General features: G+C 45.7%; 2 protein-coding genes across 2 annotated transcripts in view; one reads left to right on the top strand and one right to left on the bottom strand.

The window, feature by feature from the left end:
• Positions 1 to 32: 32 nt before the first annotated feature.
• Positions 33 to 14,152, bottom strand: CNOT9 (CCR4-NOT transcription complex subunit 9). Its single transcript, XM_064451343.1, has 8 exons — positions 13,995 to 14,152; positions 9,586 to 9,765; positions 8,347 to 8,462; positions 6,928 to 7,037; positions 6,025 to 6,134; positions 4,979 to 5,077; positions 2,405 to 2,496; positions 33 to 1,695 (listed from the first exon to the last, which is right to left on the bottom strand). The coding sequence occupies exons 1-8, from the start codon at positions 14,016 to 14,018 to the stop codon at positions 1,527 to 1,529; spliced, it is 900 nt and encodes a 299-aa protein (XP_064307413.1). The 5' UTR covers positions 14,019 to 14,152; the 3' UTR covers positions 33 to 1,526.
• Positions 14,153 to 14,284: 132 nt separating this feature from the next.
• The window catches only part of USP37 (ubiquitin specific peptidase 37), a 37,327-nt gene continuing 27,122 nt past the window's right edge, over positions 14,285 to 24,489 (top strand). Inside the window, exons 1-8 of the mRNA XM_064451342.1 lie at positions 14,285 to 14,444; positions 15,265 to 15,472; positions 18,948 to 19,119; positions 19,670 to 19,770; positions 20,789 to 20,970; positions 21,337 to 21,411; positions 21,983 to 22,080; positions 23,585 to 23,669. Coding sequence (XP_064307412.1) covers positions 15,317 to 15,472; positions 18,948 to 19,119; positions 19,670 to 19,770; positions 20,789 to 20,970; positions 21,337 to 21,411; positions 21,983 to 22,080; positions 23,585 to 23,669 — 869 coding nt within the window. The 5' untranslated portion in view covers positions 14,285 to 14,444; positions 15,265 to 15,316. The remainder of the gene's footprint in view (positions 14,445 to 15,264; positions 15,473 to 18,947; positions 19,120 to 19,669; positions 19,771 to 20,788; positions 20,971 to 21,336; positions 21,412 to 21,982; positions 22,081 to 23,584; positions 23,670 to 24,489) is intronic.

Here is a 24,489-nt window from a genome sequence, read left to right as displayed (position 1 = left end):
CTGCCCTCCCCAAGAGATCAGACCAGAAGCAATTTGTGCTAGCTGGGGTTTTATTATTTATTAATCTGAACTTACAAAAAAAAAAAAAAAAAGAAAAATCAAACAGAAGCATTTTCACACCCTGTCAAGGTCAGGGTGGAGGGGAGAGAAAAGAGACAGTTATAAAACAGGACCACAGGGGCAAGGAAGAGGCCGTGCTCTGCCCTCGTTACGCAAGGCTGCGAGGGGAAGAGGGAAGGGCAACGAGATGGGATTTAAGACACTGTTGGCACAACACTGCAGATGATCAGCAAAATGGGCTACTTGAGAGGGAGAAATCGAGTGGCTGCCCAGGCTTGCCTGCAGCCAAGCACAGGCTCTGCTGCAGCAGTGCCCAGGAGCTCCTTGGCTGCTTCCAAGAGCTCACAGCAGCCACACTCACCCCTCAGCACAGGGAAGGCAGGGAAGCGGCTGCTGGTCCATTTTAATTGCAGTGGGGCCGAGGCAGATGCCAAGGCAGGTTTGAAAGCTGAAATGGATGCAGCCTGCTGGCAGAGATGAGTCGGTGGTGGGGCAGAACAGGGAGGGGGGCCAGGACCGAGACGCCTGGCAGGCAGCGGGTGCAGAAGCCAGCATACCTGGAGCCTGCAGGATGTCACTCCCAGCTGTCCTGCAGATGGGGATCATCGGTGGGTGGCCTGCCGACCACCACTGGGCAGGTTCCCTAATGCTGAGCCCCATTCGATGAGCCAGCCCACAGCCTTGCTGAATGGGAGGCCAGCACACATCAGCCCCCGGCCACTGGTTAGCTGCAGGAGCACACTTTTTACAGCATAAGAGCTGCAGCCCTGCTCTCTTCTCCTCCCCCAGAGCCCTGGGAAGCAAGCTTATGACGTGCGGGTTCATCGCAACTAATCCACCCCTCCTCCTAGGGCAAGCATCACGGTGGCCCAGCTCCAGACACTGCCTCCATGCCAAAGGAAAGGAAGAGAGAAGCTGACGACGCCAGCCCGATGCGGAGCCCAAGCAAGGATGTGCTGGCAGGGAAGAAAGCTGTCCCTGGGCTACTTGCAGCTGAGTAGCACTCTTAAGAGGGGACAGAACAACTGGATCAGCTTTTATTTAACTCACTCATCTAAACAGATGTGTAAACAAGAAGTGAGAAGGATCTGGAGGGATGTGGCGTGCGCACCCCATGTCACGCACCCACTTGGGTGGAGGCTAAACTAGCTTGAAGAGCAGACATCTGCACTAGCCCCTGCCCAGCAGTGGGGGGAGAGGCGCCAGCCAAGCCTGCTGGGGAGACAAGCATCTTTACAGATTGTTTTTATTGATTTTATTTTTTTAAGCTGTAGTATCAGCATTTGCTGGTGTTGCAATCCCCAGAGGCATGCTGCACTGCTACAGAGCAGCCCTTTAGCTGGGTGGGATGGTCTGCAGGGCAGCAGCCAGCTGGCATGCCCAGTTTGTTGTGGAAAAGGTCACCTGTTCCTGGTTCTTTGTAAACCTGAGCTGTTTCTTCCCTGATCCCCCACCTCCCCCAGCAGTCATTGTGGAGGAAGAGGGATGCCCCGTGGGTCAGTGACTTGACCCTCTTGCAGGTTCTTGACGAGCTGAGCCAGCCAGCGCTTTGTGGTGGTGTCGTCCTTCAGGACCTGGGCGAAGGTGGTGTCCTTCAGTTGGTCAGGAAGGCACTGCCTGAGAGCTTCACGTGCCCTACATCAAGAGACAAGAAACGGGGCCCAACAAATAAACTCACAGGGGCAAGAGGGGAGCAAACCCCACTGGGGTCACGACGCTCCTTTACCTGGGGGTCTCCCCAGCAGGGCCAGCCAAGGAAAGCACCAAGCAGCAGCACCGCAGCATGTGGCGCTTGGCCAGCCAGCGCTGCTCCCATCTGTCACGCTAGGTGCCACGAGGCCAAACCCTGTGCCCTGACACCTGTCAGCCAACAGCAACACTAGGAGAGACCAAGTCAACAAATACATACCCAGTGGCTTTGGGCAGGGCTGCTGATCAGCATGAAATCAGTTTGTATTCCCTCAACTAAATTTCATCCGTTGGCTTCTACTGCTACAGCCCACATGATGCAGAAGAGGGAGAGCATAGCGTACCTTCCACCTCAGTCCCTCCCTCGTACCTAGTTCAAGCTACGTTTAAGCTCAGGCAGAAGTAATCTGCACAGCTTGAATCTGCACGAGCCCCAAACAGTCACTGTTTCACCCATGTACCATAAAAGCTCCTGGGACTAGCAATAAACAAAAAACCCCAAACAGGCCCCAAACTCACCTGTTTTCCACACTGAGCTAAGGCTGATGTAAGGACAGAAGAGGAACCTTGACTCTCCCCACACAGGCACTGTGGATAGGAGCTGCACTTCCAAGGGAGTGGGAGAAGCCCCTGCCCAAACTCCTAAAATGTTTACCTGGGGTTATCGGAAAGGCGAAGGTAGCAGCGGACAACATGTTTCAGCAGCCGTGCCGATGGCTCCTTGGAGAGCTGCAGGACCATTTTACCCTGTTTGACAGAGGCCAGTGCCACCAGTTAGTCTTTGTAAGAACAACTTCACAATCAGCAGGGACTGGAAAAGACCATTAAATCACTCACTGTGGCTTCCCATGCATCACAGCCCATAACTTTTCATCTAGATACCCCTGCATGGAGCCCGGTGCTCTGCTTGCCAATGAGAATGCCTATGAGAAGAGCAGCAAGCCACGACTTGGAAAGGACTCTCTCAGCAGTTAGGGGAAAGCTTGCCTCATCTCTGTTGGTTTTTTTTTTACCTCCCCAGAACCGTTTAGTAGGTCCAGCTCTCTGCTAGATTGAAGAGAACCTGAGGTTTCCCCCTCATGGAGGAAGGCGAATGTATCCCAAATGCTTTGATAAGCTCAGGCTGAGTCACCCCATGAAGTGTGTTCCCAAGCTCTGTAACACTCCCTCTTCTCACCTGTGCTGTCTTCATTTCAACGCCCTTTAAAAATATTAACATGAGCCTGGGAAGCCACACCGAAGGACTGGGCTCACCCACACCACATATAGTAAGATCCACATCGGGTCTTATCACGCACCCGAGAGTTGTATTTTCTCTTTCTGCTACATCCCTCAATAAGCAATTACTGGGAAGCAAGACCAGGCAGATCTCCCTGGCCCAGCCTCCATTTCTCACGCTATGTAGGACGTTGCACCTCTGAATGCACCCAGCCTAGCGAACGGTGTGGATGCCTTCACACACCTGCTTTGAAGGAGTTTAACGGTCTGCTTCCTCATACTCACATTTGCCCAAGAAATTGGTGTTTTTTCCTGTAAAACTACATCGTCTAGCGCTAACCATTTTCCTCATTAGCCAAATTCACCTGCATTTGGATGTTCAGACAGTTAGCAATTAGCAGGTCCCCCTCATCTGCCCTTTTGCAAGCTCCCTGTTCTCAGCAGTTCCCCAGGATACCAATATTTCTTTATTTCAAAGAATAAGTCAGAGAGCTCCTCAGACAGCTCCTGGATAGGAAATACTTCCTCTTTTAAAAGCATGTAACACTTGCATAACATCTTACTCGGTTATCAGCAGACAAGGAAGTAAATCATCATCCTCATGAGACGGGAGTACACTATCCCAATAGAGAACACAAATGTCTATGAACATTTTCATCTTTCTCCGTAGCATTATGGAACATTAATCACGAGTGCTTCACCCAGTGGTGGGATTATACCACAGCTAGGATTTCTTCCACGTTAACACAGCTTTACATGCCCATATCTTTCCATGGTCATACCCTTCCCAGCCCCAAGTTCTTCTTTGGTCTCCTTCCCTCCCCTACCCCAGGGTTTCCAATTGCGTCCTTCACTTCACCTGTAGACCAGATGTACTTTCATCAAAGTTGATCCTTTTCATAAATGCAAAATCATGTCACATTGGACATTACGGACATCATCTCACAATTGTTCGTATTTTGCTGTTTGTGGGTGGATTAGGAGGTAACATTTTCTTTACATTTGGGAAAACAGACAAATATTGCCAATGAAAGCATCAACATTTAGGCACAGAACCAGCATTACAAAGCACTTCACTTAATGCTGCATTTTCTTCTCCTGAGACTGCTCTTTAAAAAGCAACCAAACACAAAACCACGACAATAGCTATTCCAGGGCAGGCATGTATTTGCCTCAGCAAGCCCTAAAGATAATAAAGCTCAAGTTGGGACTATTACTCCTGGGATGAATAAATTATGAGTACCCAGACTTCTCCTTCACCGGGGACAGGGAATGGACAAAAATTGTCTGCTCTCTCTGTGTTCCAACACAAGAATTAGAGTCATATGCAGCAGCTAGTAGGAGCCAAGTTCAAAGAGGAAAAAAAGGAGGTTGGCCCTCCAGGCAGCGAAGAGGAAACCTGTGACACTCCTTGGTAAAGGACACTGTGGATGCAAAAAGTTTGCACGGGTTCAAGGAGAGGACAGGACAAACTCTGGGGGTTACTGCATAGAAACCCCACAACTGGCCCCAGAAATCCAAAGCTGAAAATAGCTGGCAGCTGCAAGACTGTTATGAGGGCAATTATCATATATGCCTGCCCTGCTCTTACTCCTTTCCTCAACCTGCTGGCTCTTTCAACCTGTTGTGGGAGACATAGATGGGAAATGGATCCATGGCCTGAGCTGTGTGATCATTCTTACATAAAATTAAATCAGTTCACATTCAAATAACAACCCTGAAAACTCTTTCTTCTCTGGAGATGTTTACCTGGTTTATCTTGGGGACTTTGTATATTACAACAAATATGGGTTCTCTTGACATGCGAGCCACAGATATGCAAAGGAAACATGCAGAAAGCAGAGAGCTACAGTGTCACAAGCAGTGAGCCCAAGAACGATTTGCCTCCCTCATTCTGTGCTCCAGCCAGAGAGCAGTAAAGATGCTAAGAAGCAGTAAACCAGCTGAAGAAACTGGCTGCTAGAGCATATTTTTTTTCTTTTTTTTAAAGAGAAGAAACAAATAATCTTACCAGTATCATGGCAACATGGGAAAACCGCTCATAAGTCTGACAGATATATGCCAGCCCTGTGTCATCCAGGAGGATTTTCTGAAGAATAAATGTAGCAACCTAGAAAAGGGAGAAAGCAGAAAAGAAAGCATGTAAGCAACCTCTCTCTCCTGAAAAGGCTTTGTGCTGTGTTCTTTTCAAGGCAGTCCCAGAGCTGAATGGCCTTTCAGCAGGCAGCAAACGCTTTACTCAGTGAAAGTTTAAAGCCAAAATAAAATGCAGGACATTACACAATGCTTGGCATCTCTGGCCAAGGAAAGAGATGGACATAAAGCAGTGTGTACAAGGTGACTGGATACAGGTTGCATGAGACAGCAGCTACTGCAGGGCTGCTCAGGACTGCCTCGGGATTACAGCCACACCACTCTGGTCACAGACCAAGAAGCAGGAGAAGGATCTGCCCCTTGGCCCTGCCGTCTAGAGGACAAGCTGATTTTGGTTTTCTTCTTGAGCTCTACTGATTCATCATGAGAGGCGTGACTTTCTAGAAGAACCTCAGCCAGCTATCTCAGCTGGCTTCACCAGAGAAGCACACACAGACTAGAACCTATGGCCAGCCTACCTGGGTCATAGGACCAGCCTGACCACTGATCTGAGCTCATGGAGGACAGGGGAGACAGTTAAGGGAGGGACACAACAAACTGGTCCAGTGGGGTGAACACTTCCATAACCACCACTAACAACTGCCACCCAATCTCTGCACTGTGTAGCTACAGCATTTGTTCTTTCAGGCCAAGGGAAGCTGATCCTGAAAGTTACTCTGCAGGGCTGCAAAGGAGGGAACAGGTGTTGAGACCAGCAAGATCTTTCCCAGAAAAACTACCAAGCTCAGGAACTCCAGCTTAGTTTGCTGGTTTTGGCTTGTTGGGTTTTTGAGGAGGTAAAAACACCACCCAAAGTTGCCCCAGCATTTGCAACAGGACACAAGCCAACTCTGCAGGTTACTGTCTGCCTGGTCAGTTAGAGCTAAAACAACAAGTCTTATTTAAGACAAAAAGAGTAGGTACCGTTTTGGAGAGTTCACTGCCAGACTCCATAATGCGTAAGCACAGGGGGATAATTTCTGTTGTCAATAAGAAATTTATCACTTCTTGCTCATCAGTTTTCACCAAGGCCCCTTGAAGGAAAAACAAAACTCAAAATCAATAAATGATAAATCGTTTAAAAAAAAAATCTCACCTTTCAAAGAGGGCCTGTGCTGTGTCCTCTTCAGGAATCATTAAGTCTGAATGGCAAGCAGAGCAACTGTCATCCTAAATATGTTGCAGCACATGGCAGGAGAAGAAATCATTTTGGCATCATAAAAGTAATCAAGCTGGGTTTGGGGGTTATTCATTTTTCAGAAAGGGGATGCATTCTTGGCTCTCCCTCAGTGGTAACACAAGCACAAGGGGATGAAGCCACCCATAGCAACCTCTGGGAAGGAGAAATGTGTTTTAAGACCCCCCTATAGTTTATGCATGGAGAGAAGAATGTTTGGGGCAGAAATAAGAAAAAAAAAAAACCAGGATAAAGGGAAGACAGGGCAAATACACCCAAGTCAATCAACAACAAAAACCCAAAGAAAGCCCAGTCTGCACCCACTCATCCCAGTGTCAAGCTGGCCAGGCTGAGGGTGAAGGCACAACAAGCCTGCACATGCTTGTACTCACAGGAAACATATTTTGGGCAATGCACCCAGACTTCAGTGTTTTCTTATTAGTGAAAAGCCCAGTTCCTACACACTAAGAAGAACCTGCCTCCACAACTGATGGAAAAGGAGCAGCTCCTCCTGTTAATACTACAGGACTCAGAAGATCCCAATAAAGAGAGCTCCATGATTTTGGTCCTGCAGGTCTCTATACACACAGCATGAACTGCATCCAACTTGATAAAATAACCAGTGTTCCAGCATTAGCCTGGCTGCTTACCAATCACTCCAAGGCTCGTGAGCCGCAGGTACTCAAATGGACGTGTCTTGCTAACTGTGTGCAGGAAGGGGTACAGGAAGAGAGGGATATGAGCTGCCAGAAAAGCTGACCTGTAGGAAAGGCAGAACACCCGATGTTAGAGACAAGAAAAACAAAGCAATCACACAATCCAGCGGTGCCATGCAGAGCCTCAGACTATTCCTGACAGACACCGATGCTGCTGCTCCTCAAAAGTGCGTAACTGTTAGTTCTCTCATGGAATGATATGAAGTAAATTCTGCACTGGGCGCAGCACAAAACCTAACACCTAAACCGTCAGTTTTCAGCTGACCAGGAACAGAGTGTATCCTACTGTTTCTATTACCTCTTCCTGCCACCCAGACCCTCCGCTTCATAGATTCACTGTTGCATTTCACCTTGAAGGCTCCCACGGGCAGGGACAGTCAGCCACAACGCATGTGCAAAGCCTCTGCGTGACAGAAATCCAGACTGGCTGATCTCTAGGTATTACTACAGTTTAAATGTGCACAGCCACCTTTCCCCAAGAGTCCTCACACTGCCTTCTGATAATGGTGAAAAATACAGACTGCAGGGAGAAACCTGGAGAACACTCTGCTAGGAGAGGGAAGCTCTCTTGCACAATCATCTGACTTTCTTCCTCCATTTTCAGTTTTCAAACATTAAATGTAAAGGTGGGTGGTGTCAAACTACCCTACTTCTTTTTTATATCATCTCATGGAGGGTCGCTGTTTAATGCTACTTTGTGGCAGCTGAAAAATGGCTTCAGCTATGCAGCACTTTCTTCTCAGCAGGAACAGAAGCATGAGATCATGGACCTCTGGGTAGTTTTCTTCCAAGTTTTAGCTACTGATTTTGGCTGAGCCAACACCATCTTTCCCCCTGTTGACACGGGCTGGACACAAATTGAGAAAACCTGAAGTCAGGCGCTGGCTGAGGACTCCAGACATGGCTCTGCTATTGCTGCCTTGTCACACACCATCTCTGGGAAGGACAGTCCTGCTCAGTCCACCCTTTGGACAGCTGGTCTAAATAACTGTAAGCTGTTGGTCTAAATAACTGAAAGCTCATTAAAACAAGTATCCTGCACACAGCACTCAGCACAAAGGCACTCTTATTTCTGGCTGAGCTCCCAGGAGCTGCCACAACCCAGTGTTTTGGGAATTTGCAGGATCTCAGGATGATCCAGGGCATGCAATGCATTTAGGACCACGATAAAGCCGTCACCCTGATAATCCCTGCAAGCAAGTGAAAGCAGCAGGCAGCTGCCCATCTTCCAGCTCTGTCCTCTGTTCCACTTCTCTTGGTGAAAAAAAGAAAGGGGCGTACATGCTTCTGGAGTCAGAGTCTGAGCTGTCAACATCAACAGCTCAGAAAACTCATGCACCTGGAAATGCTTACCTCGTTTCAGGATGTGATGCAACACACTGTAGAAGGGCTAAAGCATTGCAGACTCTGTTGGACTGATGGGCTGTCAAAGTCGGAGGGTTGATTGATGGATAAATATTTACAATTTCCTAAAAATTAACAGATGAAGAAAAGTTAAAGGAGAAAAACATCAGAAAGCTGCACCAGAGCACATGCCCAGCAAGGAACTATGGTGGCAGGAGATAACAGTCTGCTTTCACCAAGCATCACTGTGAAGTTATGTGGCAGCCACCACACTGCCCAGGCAAGGGCAGAGCTGGGTCAGAGGTAATTTGACAAGGAGTCACAGGAATGCATTCAAACCTTAATTTCACTAAAAAAGGGTTAATTTCATTTCCTGGCTCTTTACTAGTATAGGGACTGCTTTGTTTTGAACTTCCAGATCGAAGAGGAGTGTTGTTCCTGTGCCTAAAGACAGAGCACACCCACTCTATTCGTACTGTAGCTGCTGGTACTTTTCTAGCTCAGTGCAGGGGAAGCAGCCAAGGGTGAAAAATCCAATTCAGAAATCTGCCTGCTTCCAACTATAGCCCCCTTCTAATTTTCTTCACTTGTTTCAGGGCCACTCCGAGAACAGTCTGACATTGCCAATCCTGCACTCTCTTCTTTCCCTCTTCTAAAAACATGACTAGATTTGGCACTGAGAGGCAGCCAGTCATCAGTTGTAGAGTAGTTTGCCTAGAGATAAGCTGAGCTGCTTGGTTTCACATGAAACACAAGGACATTCCCTTGCAAGGATCTCTGGAACAGTGAGCAGCATTCCCATATGCTGTCCTTCCAGCAGGCTCCATGCAAGGGCAACCTCCTGACCAGGAAGTGCTCAAGCTCATGCAAAATGAATAAAACCAGAAATCTGAGGTGTAAGACTGGTGTAAGACTGTTGTGGCTCTGCTATGACATTGTATGAAAACAAGCAGAACATGATCCACAGGGAGCTCATACACACAAATTGCCTGTTCCCCTTCCAACTACATAAGGCGCCTAATGAGAAATCTTAAAATTTCTGCACACATTGCCTTTCTAGTGATGATTAACAGCAAATGAGCTTCCCACCTCTGCTCCCCTCACCACACAATCCAGCATACACCGTACTCCCAGCCACGTTGATAAGGGACCCCACCAGCACCTCCCCAGATCTGCCCCATGGACGCCCAAGCTTTGCAACATGCTGTTGCTGTGCCACAGAATAAAGATGCTGCCAGTCCTACCCACCTGAAGGAGAGCAGCAATTGTGCCAAACGAATGCCACAGCATTGGGGCAAGGTCAGGCACAGACTCACGCTTCTTGCTCAGCTCCAGCAGTGCATTCTCCCGCGTCTCAGGGCTAGACAGCTCATTGATCCATTGGTAGATCTTTTCACGGTCAACCTGAGCCAGCGCTGTTGGCACAGGCTGGGAGGGAGACAAGAAAACTTCAGCCCAAACATTTTATCCAAGTCTCACCCAAACCCTTCCCACAACCTGGCAGGTAAGCAAAAAAAGGCTCAAGAAACTCCTGACTAGGGGAGGAACTAAAGCTGCATTAAGATGCTCTGGATATGGATCCCTTCCTTAGACTAGCCTTATTATTTCACCTGTCTGAAATGCAAAGGTTTTACTTTCTGGCCTGACTTGTTAGAACAGTTTTTCTTAATCTGCTTGTCAAGTAATACCCCGTAACTTCATTCAGCAACATAAGAGAGCCATGCTGCTGTCTGTGCCAGCAGAGCTCCTGGGGAGGTTGCACATACTTCAGAGAGCTATCAGTTGCTCCACCCGAAGTTAGCAAGCATTCATTTCAAGCTTCAAGCATAAGCTTCCACAAATTCAAAGTAATGCAGACGCTACCTTTTTCTCTCCAAAACCCTCTGTGACACTGGAGCCTGCCAATGGGATTCACCCAACATACATGAGAAAAATATTCCTACAAATACTATAAAAATTCTCACTACTCCAACATCAGCATGACACTGTCCACAGCCAGTAACACCTGTTGTTAGAGACATCTCATATTCATCCCATGTACCTTGTTTGCATGCATGGAGCTAAAAAGGAATTTTCCAAGACCGACTTTCTGCAAAAATTCCTGTTCAAAATAATCCCAGAGAAGCGAGGGTCTGTATTCACGGTCAAGGCACATTTTCTGCTACTCACGAGAAATGAAGGATTTCTCTTCTGCCTTTCTTGGAACATCAGGGAAAGAACAGCATCAAGCCCAACAACTGAGGGAGGGTTGGGAAGGAAAGGAAGAGAAATGTGGAACAGTAGCATAGTTTCTGTGGAAAGGGCAAAGAGCAAATCCTTCAGTGGAAGCTTTGTCTTATGCCACTGCTGGCACAGCAAGCACTCAAGGTGTAAACAAATGCTCAGCAGGCTTCCAGAAGAGATGGTTTGGGGATTCAGATCCAAAATGTTGAGCGAGACAAATACAGGCATTAAAACCCCTTGTGTGAATGCTTCCGAAAGCTAGTTCAGAATCTATAAAAACATTCTGCTGCAATGTTTACTATTCAAGTAAAGCACAGCCCTGTCTGTAGGCTGCTGCTCCTGAGCTAGCCTGCACACAACCAGCTCAGCATCCCCACGCATATGGCAGTCATGGCTGAGAGCAAAGAACCGACTGTATTTTTCTTGTTAAACCCAGGCTGAAACTCTTCATGCGCTCACCACAACAGATGTGAGCACTGCCTGTACCACACTGACAGCAGCACTACTGCTAAGCAGCTCTTTGTCGAGGAACCAAAGAGAATATAAAGGAGTTCGGGATTGAAAGTGGCTGGAACCAAACCTGAAACCCTATTCCAGAGGTAGGCTCCCAGAACTGCAGGAGGGATGAAGGGAGACTTCATAACCTTTGCCAGATACCTCCAGAGCTTTCCGTCTCTGTTTCTGCAAAGGTTTCCTTCCTCCATTCATCTGCATATTACATACGTAGTTATATCCAAAGAGATTCTTCCCCAGCTGTGGGATTTCTCTCTCCCCCAGCCACTTCCATCCTATTACTTAACTTAAATGGCTATGTATAAGCCAATGGGCTGTTATCAATCCCTGTACTCTAGGGCTCAATTACCTTTTTAGCTGTTCATCTTTACCCCATCCTCTTTTTTCTCACCTACTCTAAACTAGTAATCCTCACACTAAACTAGTAATCCTGACAAATTTATTGTGCTTTTACAGCTGGGAGTGCAATTACAATGGCAACTCCTACACTGGAGCTCTGAAAGAGAGGGAGAACGAACAGAGCTCATTTGTTTTTATTTGGGATGGTAGAGTGACAAGCAGTGCAGCAATAATATTATAATTGTGCTATCTAAAGCTTCCATCTATTTTTCTAGGCTCACTCGAAGTTTCAGTTCCTGTAAGCTTAAATACATCAACCCTTTAAAAGCACAATCATGTGCTTGTGATCCCTAGAGAACACTAAGTATATTTTCCACACAATTAAGTTTATGATGTCCAATATCTGTCTTAGCCAGAACCAACTGCTTTTCACAGGCTCTACAGTTGCTGCTCTCATTTTAGTTTAAATTGAAAGACATATTTTTTTCCAAATTCCTACTTTACTGTTGTTCCCCATTCTCCCTTTGAAACCTAGAATGCTGGGAAACCCTGAGAGCTACACTCAAATCCTGCAAGCTCCGAGACAGAACCCTGCCAGGCAGACTTTCTTTTGCACACAGGGAAAGCAAAAGTTATCAACAGTGTCTCAACACAGCACAAACTAGCCACCTCTGCATCATGAAAGATCTTGTAACACCATCCTCAAGATACACAGCATTACCCCAAACATCCATGCCTGATTACATCCCTAACAATCACATAATGAACTGGATTCAGGCAACTGGCTTTCTCTTCCTAACTGAGCAGTTGCTGCCAGGCACACTACTAAAAGTACTGGTCAACCAAAGCAGAACATTGACTAACTGGATACATATGCTTTCTAAACTGTTTTGATAGATCACCAACTCAAAAAATACCAAAATGACCTTTGAACTTCAATAGCAGTGAAGAGGCTGGTTTGAGTTGGGCTTTCAATGCCTTGCTGCTATTTACAGCTGTGTTTATTGTTTTTAGCCTGTTCTCGAGCCTCTAGTGTGTTATGCCATCTTCAGGTCTGAAATCAAAGCACCAGCTCTGCCACCAGCATCACTGTATGAAGACCAATGCTTTGGCTTACGACAGCATTCACACGCCCAAAGGGATTCTTGAGCCAATTCACGACCCTACTAAGAGGTAATGTTATTTACCACAGCTCCCAAGCACATCTCCAGAGCCAAACAGCCTTCCCTGCCACCTTTAGTCTAAGTATACTAACCAGCTGCGGTGGAAAATGTTTCAATACAGAAGTACCAGGTGGCATGAATTATATATAAGTTACATAGACATTCAAATGAGTCCCAAAATAAAGTTGATTTCTATTCCTGAAACATATTATTTTGTTTAAATTGCCTTTTAAAAAATCCTTTTATAGAGAAATGACAGGAACACAGAAAGAGGATTAATGGAACGACAGTCCCTCACACATTTTGACAAGTACTTCGGAATGACATTGCTATAAAAACATAAATGCTGATTAAGACAGTTCACTAAGATCTTGTACACCCTTTTATGCCCCAGAAAGCGTCACTTTACACCAGAAGTATTTGCCAGCACTCCATGAACTAATTTAAAATCACAAGCACTTCAAGTGGGAAGACTTAAAAAGCTCTCTCAACTCCTGCTCATAAGTACTTTACTCACTCTTGTTTGCTCGCTAGTTCAAGCAGATCCTTGAGCTAAGTTCATCTGAAAACAGCTCTACCTGCTGGTCTGGCAATACAACTCCCAAACCCAACACGCACCAGAGGCTCAAGCAACTCCAGGAAGTCTCCTGCACGCGTATTTGGAGAAGTGAAAACCAAAACACAAACCCGCTCAGACAGAAGATGCAATAACCACATCGCTCAAACTCAGCGCCCATTTCTAAGCCCTGCCAGGCAGAAGCACCCTTCCTCCCCCACCAGCCTGAACACCAGGCACCCCATCCCGCCGGGGCAGCTGCCTGCGGGCGAGCAGGGCGGGCTCCAGCTACGGACGGCGCTATGAGGTGCTGGGCAAGAGTGAGAAAAGGACAGGCAGCCTCTGCCTTTCCTCTCGCTTGCCTGCCGCCCTCGTGAACTTTTTGCTACTTTCTCTCTCTCTCTCTGCAGCCAAGGCCAGAAATAAAAGAGCTCTTCAGAGGACGGAGAAGGCGGCCGGTTGCTCAGGAGGGAAAACCCCAGGCGGTGCACGACGGGCGGAAGGCCCGTGGCGGGGACACCCACCAGGGGAGCCCCCGGCCGAGTCCCCCCCGGCCCCCCCAGCAGCAGAGCAGGACACGGCCGCCCGGGGGGCGCAGGGGCGTTCCCACGGGGGCAGCGGCAGCGAGGCAGCGCTCATCCACCGCCTCCCCTCTGCCAAAGGGACGCTCCGCCGCGCCAGCCGGCCACCGGGGCGCTCAGGGGCGGGAACGAACCGGGGCTCCGCGGCCTAAAACCCCTCCCCCCCCCGACGCCCCACAGAGGGGAAACGTCTCCTCGCAGCTTAGGCGGGCCCCGCTCCCGCCGCGGCCTGAGCGCAACGGGGTGGGGTGTGGTGTGGTGTGGTGTACCGTCCCGCCTCACCGCGGCTGTAGCCAGGCTGTGCATGGTGGGAACGGTGCCGGTGCCGGGCCCGCCTCAGGAGAAAGAGGAAGATGCCGCCATAGACGCGTACCCGCCCCGTCCCCTCACCCCGCCGCGAGGGAGGCTGGGGCGGGGGCGGGGCGCCAAAGGCTGCGCACATGCGCGGGGCGCTGGCGGGGCGGGGCCGCTAGAGGGGAGGGGGAGAACGGCCACACGGGGCGCTTGGGCGCATGCGCACTGTGGGCGGGCGGGGGTCGCGGGGTGAGCTGGGAAGGGCGCCGCCGCGCTGACGTGAGCGGGCGCGCGCGCGCAGTGTCTCGCGCTGCTGGCCGGTTCCCGCCATCCGCTGCCGCCGCCCCCCCTCCCCTTTTTCCCCCCTCCCCCTCCCCCTCCCCCCCCTTTTCCGGGCCTCAGCCTGCCCAGCGGCACCGGGGACGCGCCGGGACGCAGGTACCGGGCCTCACACCGCCCCCCTCCTTCCCCCCTCCGCCCAGCCGGGTCCTGTGTCCGTCTTCCCCCGCACCCCCTCGTGTTCCCTCCTGCGGCACCGCTTCCCCTCGCAGTGGGGAGGCCGTGGGGCGGTGGGGCGGGAGCCGCTGACTTCACACCCCACCCCACCCCCCCACCCCACCCCGGCTCTCTGCCCGGCCGGGCCCTGCCCGGGGGCGGCGGGGGTTGGAGGGGAGCGGGGACTGGTAGGGGCGGGGCGCGGGCGGCCGGGAGGTCCCCGCACCCCCCCAGGCGGCGCCTGTTTCATTCATTCCTTCTGGTTTTTACTTAAAATATGCCCTGCCTTGCGGGGGGGAGGGGGGCTGCTTCTCGTACCGCCGGGCCGGCGGCTTTTCCGGACGGGGGTCGGGAGGGGTCTCCCGGGGACCGACTGGGCCCCTGCCGGCCACCGGACCCCGCGTCCCCGCAGAAACCAGCTCTATTCCGCCCCACAACTTTGGTTTCCATCTTTTAGCGACTTCCCTCCGGCACTTTTTTTTCCCTAAATCTCTTGAAGTCGCTTTAGGGATTTGCAGGAAATTCTGTGTTCATGGACTGCGTCTGCTTGCCTTTCGGCAGTGAGGAATCGGAGCGTGGCTGCCCAGACCGGGAGAGGTTTTGTTAATCTAAGTTTCCTTCACTCGCATCGAACTCCTTCATCGTGTTTAAAAATACCAGCAAAACAGTTCTGCTGAACTTCTACAGATACTTTAAGCCACTCTTGTATCTTCCTGTAGAGATTATTTGGCCTGCCTATTTACAAATTTCTCATTTCTAACAGGTTTTTAAGGTGGAGTACGCTTACTCTCACTAGCTCTTTTCCATGAGAAAGCATGGCTCCGCTAAAGGTGCATGGGCCCGTCCGGATGCGCAGCATGCAGACTGGGATTACAAAATGGAAAGAAGGGAGCTTTGAAATTGTGGAAAAGGACAACAAAGTGAGTCTAGTTGTTCACTACAATGTTGGAGGAATCCCAAAGACGTTTCAGGTATGCCAAATATTAAGGTTTTTGTTCAAGCAGTGCATGGGTTATGCTGTTTTGTGAACAGCTGTCCTCTTCAAGGCTATTAAGTGTCTTGCAAACTTCCCTCTGTCACTGTTTTGTGTTCCTCATTTCCTGAACACTAATCCCTTTGTATAACTCTCCTGTAAATTATTCACGTGTATTGTTGAAGGATCTGCCAAGACCAACATCGAGATAACAGTGAATGGGAAGAACCAGAAAGCAGAGAAAAGTTACCAAAGTATTTAGCATTGTGGCTCACGTGTTCGGATTTTTGAAATGTTTCTGTTACCGGTGCATTTGCAGAATCCAGAGGTGAAGATCCTGAATATTTTGTACTGGCGGATTTCCCAGCTGAAGAGTAGCGGTATTAACACAATTGTAACCTTTTGCTTGTTTATACAAGACTCTGCTGAAGAACAACTCTTAGGTTTTAGGTTTTAAATATGCCAGGCAATGTGATTTCCTCACTGGGAGGCTGATGGCAATCACTGTTAAAGATTCTCTTGCAATATTCAGCCTAAATTGCCTCTTTTTTTCATTCTATAGTTGTTTTCAGCTTAGTCTCCCTAGTTTTTTTGTGCAAAATGCCCCAAATCAAAAGAATGCGGAGTGTTTTCTGTAAGAAACTTTTATCTGATTTAAAAATATGTAGAGAATATAAGAGCAGTTGGAAGGAAAAAAAGGTCCTATCTTATTTAGCAGCTTTGTAACAGCCTAAACTGTTACACTAACTAAACTAAATGTTAGCTTCTGCTTTTTTGTGCAGTTTTTCAGTGGTAGTGTTCACTTCTCTGAGCCATTTATTTCTGTGTGCGCACTCAGTGAAAAGAAAGATTATTTTTGAAAGATCAGGTTTTGCTGCATTACTGTGCTGAAAAATTTCAGCAAAGAATGTGGCCGCCTGTGTTGCCTTGGAATCAAGGTGCAGGGCAAATCATGAGCTGTGGATAGTTCCTACCTCTGTTACTGCAGACTCGAAAAGAACTGTCTGCCTTCTCATGTGCGATGCTGTGACTGCATGTCTGATTTAATCTAGTTTTGGACCATGTTGCTTCTGGGAAGAGTGGCCTCTTTTTACCCCCATACCTTCCCTGGGTGCTTGTTCTCACGTGCTCCTTTCTGCCTGGACAAGTTAACATGGTGTGGCAGTGACTCGAAAGGATGAGCCTGTCGAACAGCTAAGCTAAGCATGGCCTAAAGGGGCAGGTTTTTTCTCCCAGCCTCTCGCATCTGCTGGCTCTGGCTCTCGTCAGATCTCTCTAAGCTCAGTGGAGGGTTTTCACGTGAATTAATTTGGGCAGGGACCGAAGGTGGTATCTGATGGAGGGGGTGAGATGGCACCATGCAGCTAGGACCACAGCAGAGGAGGAGGCATATCTTTAGACCAATTATTTTTGTTTGGATGGTGGTTACTCTTCAGCGGGATCTGCTTTCTGGTCCTGTTCATCTTGAAGTGACAGAGGCATGGGCACAAGAGCATTGGTGGGAGCAGGCAGCAGGCAGGGAGAGCTGCCTGCCCCTTGAGCTGCAGGCTGGTGCTTGGGCGTAGGGGTTTTTTGTGTGAGCTGGCCCCAGTCTGTCACAGTGCTCTTGCATGCTGCTTCAGGCTGACCACTACCTGATAATTCTGCTTTAGAAGTAGCATTCCCTTTTATTGACAGGTTGCTCTGAGAGAACTGTGGGTGATATTCCTGCCTTTTTTATCTTTTTCTAATGGAACATTTAGATGGATCCAGGGTTATACTTATTTCTACAGTGACTGGTGCATCGTCAAATTTCTTATGTCAGATGATATGTTTTACTGATGTTTCAGAGCTTTGACTAAGTTGTCCTAGATGCTAGATATGTGCTAAGAGAAATACTTTGTTTACCCCACCTCCCAAGACTTTGTGACACTGATTGGATCATAGTAGGTGCATGGAGAGTACAGATGGAGCCTGCTCATGACAGCATTTAGAGTTCAAATAGGTTGGTTTGCACTGAGATGATGAAGGAACTGTAATCCCTTTGCACTGGGCTCAATATTTTAAGAGAGGATGAAAAATTTGGAGCCCCCCTTTTAATTCTAAAGTCTTTGAAGACATTTTTAGCTTATATTAAAACACAAGGAATAAGCACAAAGTATTTCAGAGGTGTAATTTTCCCAGCAAAATAAACCCTTAGTTTCCAATTGAGGTGGTTTTCCAGCCTCTCTTATAAACTGCTGTTGTGTCTAGTTTGGCTTTCCAAGAAGCTAGAGATCTGCATGGACAAAAAGAAATCTCACTGATGGATGTGGAGTGCCTTTTACTATCTCAGTCTTTTACGTACCCGAACTAATTTAAATAAAAATCAGGAATAATTTTTATTTTTAAACTTGTGTATAATTTGAAGGAGACAAGACAGGTTCCAGAGCAATGTACAGCGAAACTTTAGCTTTGGAGTGTAATTAGTGTTCATGTCTATTAATCCATCATCGTTATTTAGGTCAGTAGTGTGGCAGTGTGCAGGTCAGGCCAAATTAGAAGACTCCAATCTGATGGGCAGTGTCTTGTGTAGTGCCTCATGACCTTGGCCATGGTTTCCAATCTTGTATGAAGCATCAAGTATAGCAACATACTGGCATGGAGGTCATTGTGTAGCTAGTGCCTGATCTTAGGCAAGGCTAAAGAAGCGGCAGCAAAATGAAAAATTAAGCAAAAAAGGACAAGGGAATTGAAAATGAGAGTATGCTTAGGTATGTATTGTCAAACTTCCGTGCAGTCTGAAGATGTGATATGTTATTTTGCTTCCTCTGCTTTGTTTCCCTCAGCCTGCATGGATAGTAGAGCCTTTTCTGAACAGCCAGTCCTTATAGGTGGCTTAGCATAAAATAACAATTAAGTAATGGTATAATAAAGTAGCAGTGACATAATTAGGGAGCACAAATTCTTATTCAATTTATTTTTGTGCTTGACCATAATCCTGAAAGTTTTGTCACCCCTTAATTGTTATAATGTTGCATGTAGACTAAGCATGTTTCTTATTGACTTATTCCCTCAGTGAATTTTTTAAGCTGTGTCAAATCCGTCTTCCCTGAGAGCAAATTATGAAGTGAGTAGAAGTTTGTACTTAACATTTAAAACTTTCCCCCTCTTAAATTATATTTCAAACTTGACGTGGAAGTTTCAGGCAGCTAAATGGGACTGTATTGAAGCTCTTTACATTCAAAAATGTCACACTCGATAGCAAAGCAAGCTGTAGAAAGCTTATCCAGGACTATAGGGACTCTTGAGCTATTACAATACTGTCCTTTCGGTTCTGTCAGCTTCTAAGATCACAGATTGCATGAATTCTGTGATGCTTAATGTTTGCTTGAAATGGAGCAAGAAGTATTTCAGTGTGAGCACCTCTGTATGGGAAGTGTTTTGTTTGAATTTGTAAGTATTTTGTCCTTTTAAAAATGATTTTGTGTTTAAAGTCACTTTCTTGTTTTCAGCTAAGCCATAACATTAAAACTGTGACCTTACGACCAAACGGTAGAAAACTGTGCTGCCTGATGCTAACACTAAAAGATACCAGCTTCCTGACAATTGATAAGGTACCATTTAAAGACGCGAATGAAATGAGGATGTATTTGGATGCAGTCCATCAAGACAGGGTTCATACTGGTAAGTGCAGTTGTTGTAGATCATGTTAGTAACAGTTTGGGGTGGGGTCGGTGCTATGTTTTCTTTTTTTTCCATCTTTAGCTGTTTTGTCCTCCTTGTGTTTACTGACTTTCTTTGCATTTGTGTAAGTGCTTCTTTCTGGCCCTGAGCCCCAATTTGTGTTATATACCTTTCTCATAACGTGTTTTTGTCATGCTGAACAATAAGCAGAGATTAAACTTGTAGAAATTATGTTACAAGTATGTTGGTATTTGAAACATCTTCGTCTGTTTATCACACATGCCCAGCCTCTTTCCTTTTTATTGTACGTTTTATTTTATTTTGTTCTTTTTAAAGGTAGGAACCCTACTGCCAACTAAGTAAATGACCAATATGAGGGATATCCATAAACATGTGCTTGTCTGTGCATTCAGAATATTTTACTGTCTGTTGGCAAGAAATCTAGTGTGTCCCTTCCAAAATCAACTCCAGCTAAATAATGTCTTACAAATAAGAATGCCAATGAATTAAATGACAATCAAATCAGATGTTGTGTACTTTTTTCTGTCAGCTGGGAAACCCTCTCAGGGATCTGGCAGCTTTGGAGGTGTTCTGGGGAGCAGGACCACACAGAAGGAAGCTAATAGGCAATTCTCTTATATAGAGAACCAGGTTTGTTCAATTGTTCAAATTTTTCCTCTCCTTTAATTTTATTTCATTCATTTCCTCCTCTCATTCTGATATTGTGTTTTGTAATAGCACTGTAAATGCTGAAGACGTTATGGTCAGCATAGGCCTTAATGAGTTTGGCAGGCTTCAGCCAAATGTATATATTGAAAAGCTGCTGACCCAGTTTTGTATCAGAATAAAGTTACCAAATTTGTAGCGTTCGGCTTGGATTTTTCTGTAAATTTTGCAGACTTTTCCCCAAAAGTCATTTTCGCTCAAAATATTTTTTCTTCTTCCTCCCTGCATAACACAGATTTTGTGGTGTACCTACAGGCTTTAATTTAGTTTGTTATCTCTGCAAATATACTTATATTACCGCCCTGAGGGAGAATATTTTTGATGTTGTCCCAAACCAAATTTTACATGTTGCTTAAAGGCAATCTCACAGTAAAAACTCTAAGGCTGTGTATACAGTGGTAAGATTAGACATGTTTAGTTTTCGAGTCTAAAACTGACCAACATTCCTTAGTCAACCAGCTATTAGCTCTTTCCATTGCATTACATGTGGTGCTCGCTTGGCCCAAGGCTGTCAGGGCACTGTTCTAATTGTATGGGTTTTAATACGGTTGTGGTTTGGTGGGTTTTTTTTGTTTGTTTTAAATACCACCCAGGATTGTTCTGGGGATAGTTGGGAATCATGCCTCGGGTTTTTTTAATGTCAAAGCATGTAAAGGAGATTTTAAAAACTGAAGTTCAACTGACGTAGTGTTGGAAAACGAGAAGGGAAATAGGTAACTGCAGTAGAGTTTCATTTTTATGACTTGCATCAATACAGTCAGAATTTTACCTATGTCTATTTTATGTTAAACTCTCTTAATCTATTACAAGTAGCATTTTTCTGCTTTTGGATGCTACACTGTAGCAAGTAAAGCAGTGGTGTAAATGCTAGATTAGACTAAAGGGGGTTATGTTTTTCACTGTTCGGGTTGTCTCTATAACCTCCTCCGCTTGGGTTTTACAGACTCCTCCCAAAAGAGTGACCATGGAAAGTAAGGAGGAAAATCCGTTTCGCAAGGTGCTGGGTACCCCAGCGAGAGTGCCTATCAAGAGTTCCACTGGAACTGGAACACCTAGCAACAGGGTGAACATTTCAGCATCTCCTGCTTCATCAGTCCCTCACAGAACAGGCTTGTTGGAGAATCGGTAGGAGCCATTATCCTCCTCTTATGATACTGTTAACATTTAGCTCTTTGTAGAGCTGCAGGTGGAACTCAGCACACCTAGAAGTAAGAAGGGAACATGTTTCTTCCTCTGGTTTTGCTGTTACTTTTAACAGGATGTTAATAGATGCTTTTCTAGCCTCTGGCTGGTACTGGCACTAGAGCTTTATGAACAACTTAAGAGTTGGGCAGACCAAATTCTTCTCTGTATGCTATGTTATAAGAGTGGAGATTGTGGAAGATAGGTGCAAAATGCACAGAAAGCATTGAGGAGTTCTGTTCAGTTGGAAGAGGATCATTTGCTAGCCTTTCTGAAAGAATGACCACTTGAAAAATTTTCTGTCATCAGTGAAAAGAGGAAAAGAACGCAACCTCCTGGTTCAGAAATGAGTGAAGATTATCCCAAAGAGAATGATTCTTCAACGTAAGTAACCATTGTTTCTAGTTTCTGATCTTAAACTCTTCGTTCATTTGTAAAGGTAAATTTTTCTGAAAAGAATGTTAGGGTATTTCCTGTCTTGTCAACATGGTACAGGCCAGCCACTAGTCAACTTCTGAACACACTGGGTGCTTGAAATGGGGTTTGTGTTCAGGATCAATGAGGGAAAAATAACCTGCTCTAGCAGTAGATTTGCAAGAACTGGCACATCGTCATCTTTCTTTTGTCAGTTTAGTCAGGATTGTCATATGTGCTACATGTGTACAGCAATAGGTACCTTCTTTATTGATTTTGCTTTGACCCTTTTCAAAACAAAGTTCATAAATGGAAATTGCTATTTGGAGAATAAGCTCCAAGTGTTTGGAAATGCATTTGATCATAAGAAAGCTTGTTTAAATGAATTGGTTGAACTTACCAGCAAGTAAAGTTTAACTGTTCCATAGTCAAGTATTAAAGGTGGTAGGAGAGAAATGCTTCAAAACAAGTTGTAAATAGCAAGCAGGAATATCCTCTGTCTTCTATAACTGCGCTGACTTCCACTCTGGTTTATCTGTAGGAACAATAAAGCCTTGAGTGATCCAGCATGGAAGTACTTGAACAGTAGCAGGGAGAAACAGTTGAATCTGAAGCAGGCAGAGGAAAATAGGACATCAGGTAAAAAAAGAAAAGTAAAACCAGAAGATACCTGTCTTTGACCAGTATGATTTTACCCCTTTGATAATAATTTTGAAAGTTGCTGCAGAGGTGGTTTTCCTAATCTGCTTTCCCTGTGCCACTAACATTCTTGCTTCCTAGAGAGCCACATATGAGATGCAAACATTTTCAAAGCCTATCCTGCTCTAGTGTAACCCTGACCTTTATACCTGGGTGCTGATGCCAGTCCATGTGCTGGGTTGTTTGAAAATTCAAGAAGCAGCTTCAAACTTTGCTACAGGCTGCCCTTCCCCTTGGGAGGGGATTTCTGTAAACACCTAAGGATTTCCTTTTTCTTTTCTTTCTTTCTTATTTTTAAAGCTCTCCTTTGCTGTTAATGCCCATGTGAATTGTAGGCTTGTTTTTGTGCTGAAAATGTGTACTGTTTTACTTCCCTATCTCTTCCCCAGAATTTAGAGGGAGAACTTTTTGGGGCCGGTACTTTTGTTCTGTTTGTACCAAAGTTCTGTTGGATGCTGGTGGGTGACAAGGTTTTGTAGGCAATGTAGAAATATTGACAGTATGTACAAAAGCCAGTAAGCAGCACCATTCTTCAGTTTCGCTAATAAATACTGAGCCTCTTTCCTCATAAAGGGGAACTCACTCGAGGTCTTGTTTTTATGGGGAATGCTGCTGAATGCATTCTTTTTTTTAGTGCAGCTCTGATGGTGCAGACATGTTTTGCTGGAGGAGCCAGTAAGGTGAATGTTTATCTCTGAATGAAAGTCTGGTTTGCTCTTTAGAGTCAAAATCAGAATCCATGAGTATATACCTGCAAGTTCAGCTAACAGTATTGCAAAATTCCTTCATATGTCTGCATTTTCGAAAGTTGCATGGCTCAAATGTTTATTCATTATCCAAACTAAATTACGCTGTGATTCACTGTAATAGGTGGGTTTTTTGACTCTTGAGAGCATTTTTTTTTTAATGTGGCATCATCTGAGGCATTTGAGTCTGAGGATCTGACACAAAGCTATCAGAACAATGAAGCAATCTCATTATGCCGCAAGCATGTAGTAATTTGCTGTGGAATCTGGAGTGGGAAGAGAACCTGTTTTCACTTCTGCATATTTACCTTGAATTTTGGGAGCACTGTATTGGAAATCATTACTAAGTTTTCAGTTATGTGTATCTTGTATATTTGAACAAGAAGTGGATATTTATTATCTTTCAGATAGTTAAGGCCGTTCAATGACTTTTTAATGTTTTGTATCGCAGTTTGCGTTTGATGGAGATTATGGTATTAAATTCAATTAAAACTCCAGCATGTCTTTATTTATATATGATTAATATTCACATTAGTACTTCTAAGTATGTATGTTAGTACTTCCCCAACCAATTGTGAAAAACAGCATTTGAAGATTTGTTAGCCTTTTGACTAAATGCATTTAAACCAGTTGTATATTTTATATACAGCTGAGTTACCTGTAACAAAATAACCTGCCTCTCTTTCTGTTTTTTCAAGGTATTTTACCACTGCAGTCATCATCCTTTTATGGTAGCCGGTCTTCATCAAAAGAGTACTCCACTGGCAGTTCCACCCTGGACAGGTAGGACTGATTCACTAGCATGAACTGTAAATGATAGTTCTTTCCCAGGAATTAGGATCTTTAGTTTCCTGTGTGTTTATCACGTGCTATATAGCTCATACGCATAAAATGAGTATATATGTATATTTCCAACACCACCACCCCACCACCCCATCCCAGGTGTACAGTCTAGGTATTCAGTGTGGCTACAATTGCTCTACTTACCTCTACAAACTCCAGTTACTGCTTGCAATAGGTAGACTTTCTAAAATCAGGTCTGTTACGGTCATTGTGAATGACTGATCCAGATGATATCTAAGCTCCTAGATGCTTTAAATTCTATATAAACTCTGGAAGTTTAGACTGAATCCTTGCTTCATTTTTCCCCATGTAGATAAATGGCATGAAACACTATACTTTAACTGTGTTTTAGTAATACTAAATCCTGCTGAGGTTGAGATTCTTCTGAGTTAGGCACTGTGCAATCAAACTGTCAGTCTCTACCCTAGATAGATGAGGTACAAGATCAAGGAAGAAAAGCAGCATTGTCTATGCTTTACATGTGAGGGACTGAGGTCCAGAGTGGTTTAGGTTACAAGAACAAGAGGCTGAAAGTGAAGACTCTGGCCCAGATGTGATCTCATGCTGCACGATCATTCTTCCTCTCATCATACAGTGTGGGGAATTGTTAAATATCTTAAAGACAAAGGATTTGGTTACATTGCATGCACACGTGTGGATGTAAGGAAATTTTAACAAAAATATTTAAGTGTTCCGGAAAGTAGTTCTCTCTCACACCTCTTTTGCATTATGACACATGCCACTTATCTTGTGTGGCTTT

This window comes from Phalacrocorax carbo, chromosome 5 (assembly GCF_963921805.1).
Source record: "Phalacrocorax carbo chromosome 5, bPhaCar2.1, whole genome shotgun sequence".
Lineage (NCBI taxonomy): Eukaryota > Metazoa > Chordata > Aves > Suliformes > Phalacrocoracidae > Phalacrocorax > Phalacrocorax carbo.
Note: the sequence above shows the minus strand (reverse complement) of the source record. Positions and strands in the feature narration are given on the sequence as shown.

Coding starts and splice junctions, on each gene's coding strand:
- CNOT9 (XM_064451343.1), bottom strand. CDS start 14,018: ATGCACAGCCTGGCTACAGCCGCG. Junction 8,463..9,585: donor CAATTGCTGCTCTCCTTCAG/GTGGGTAGGACT, acceptor GTTAATTTTTAG/GAAATTGTAAATATTTATCC. Junction 7,038..8,346: donor GCATCACATCCTGAAACGAG/GTAAGCATTTCC, acceptor CCTTTCCTACAG/GTCAGCTTTTCTGGCAGCTC.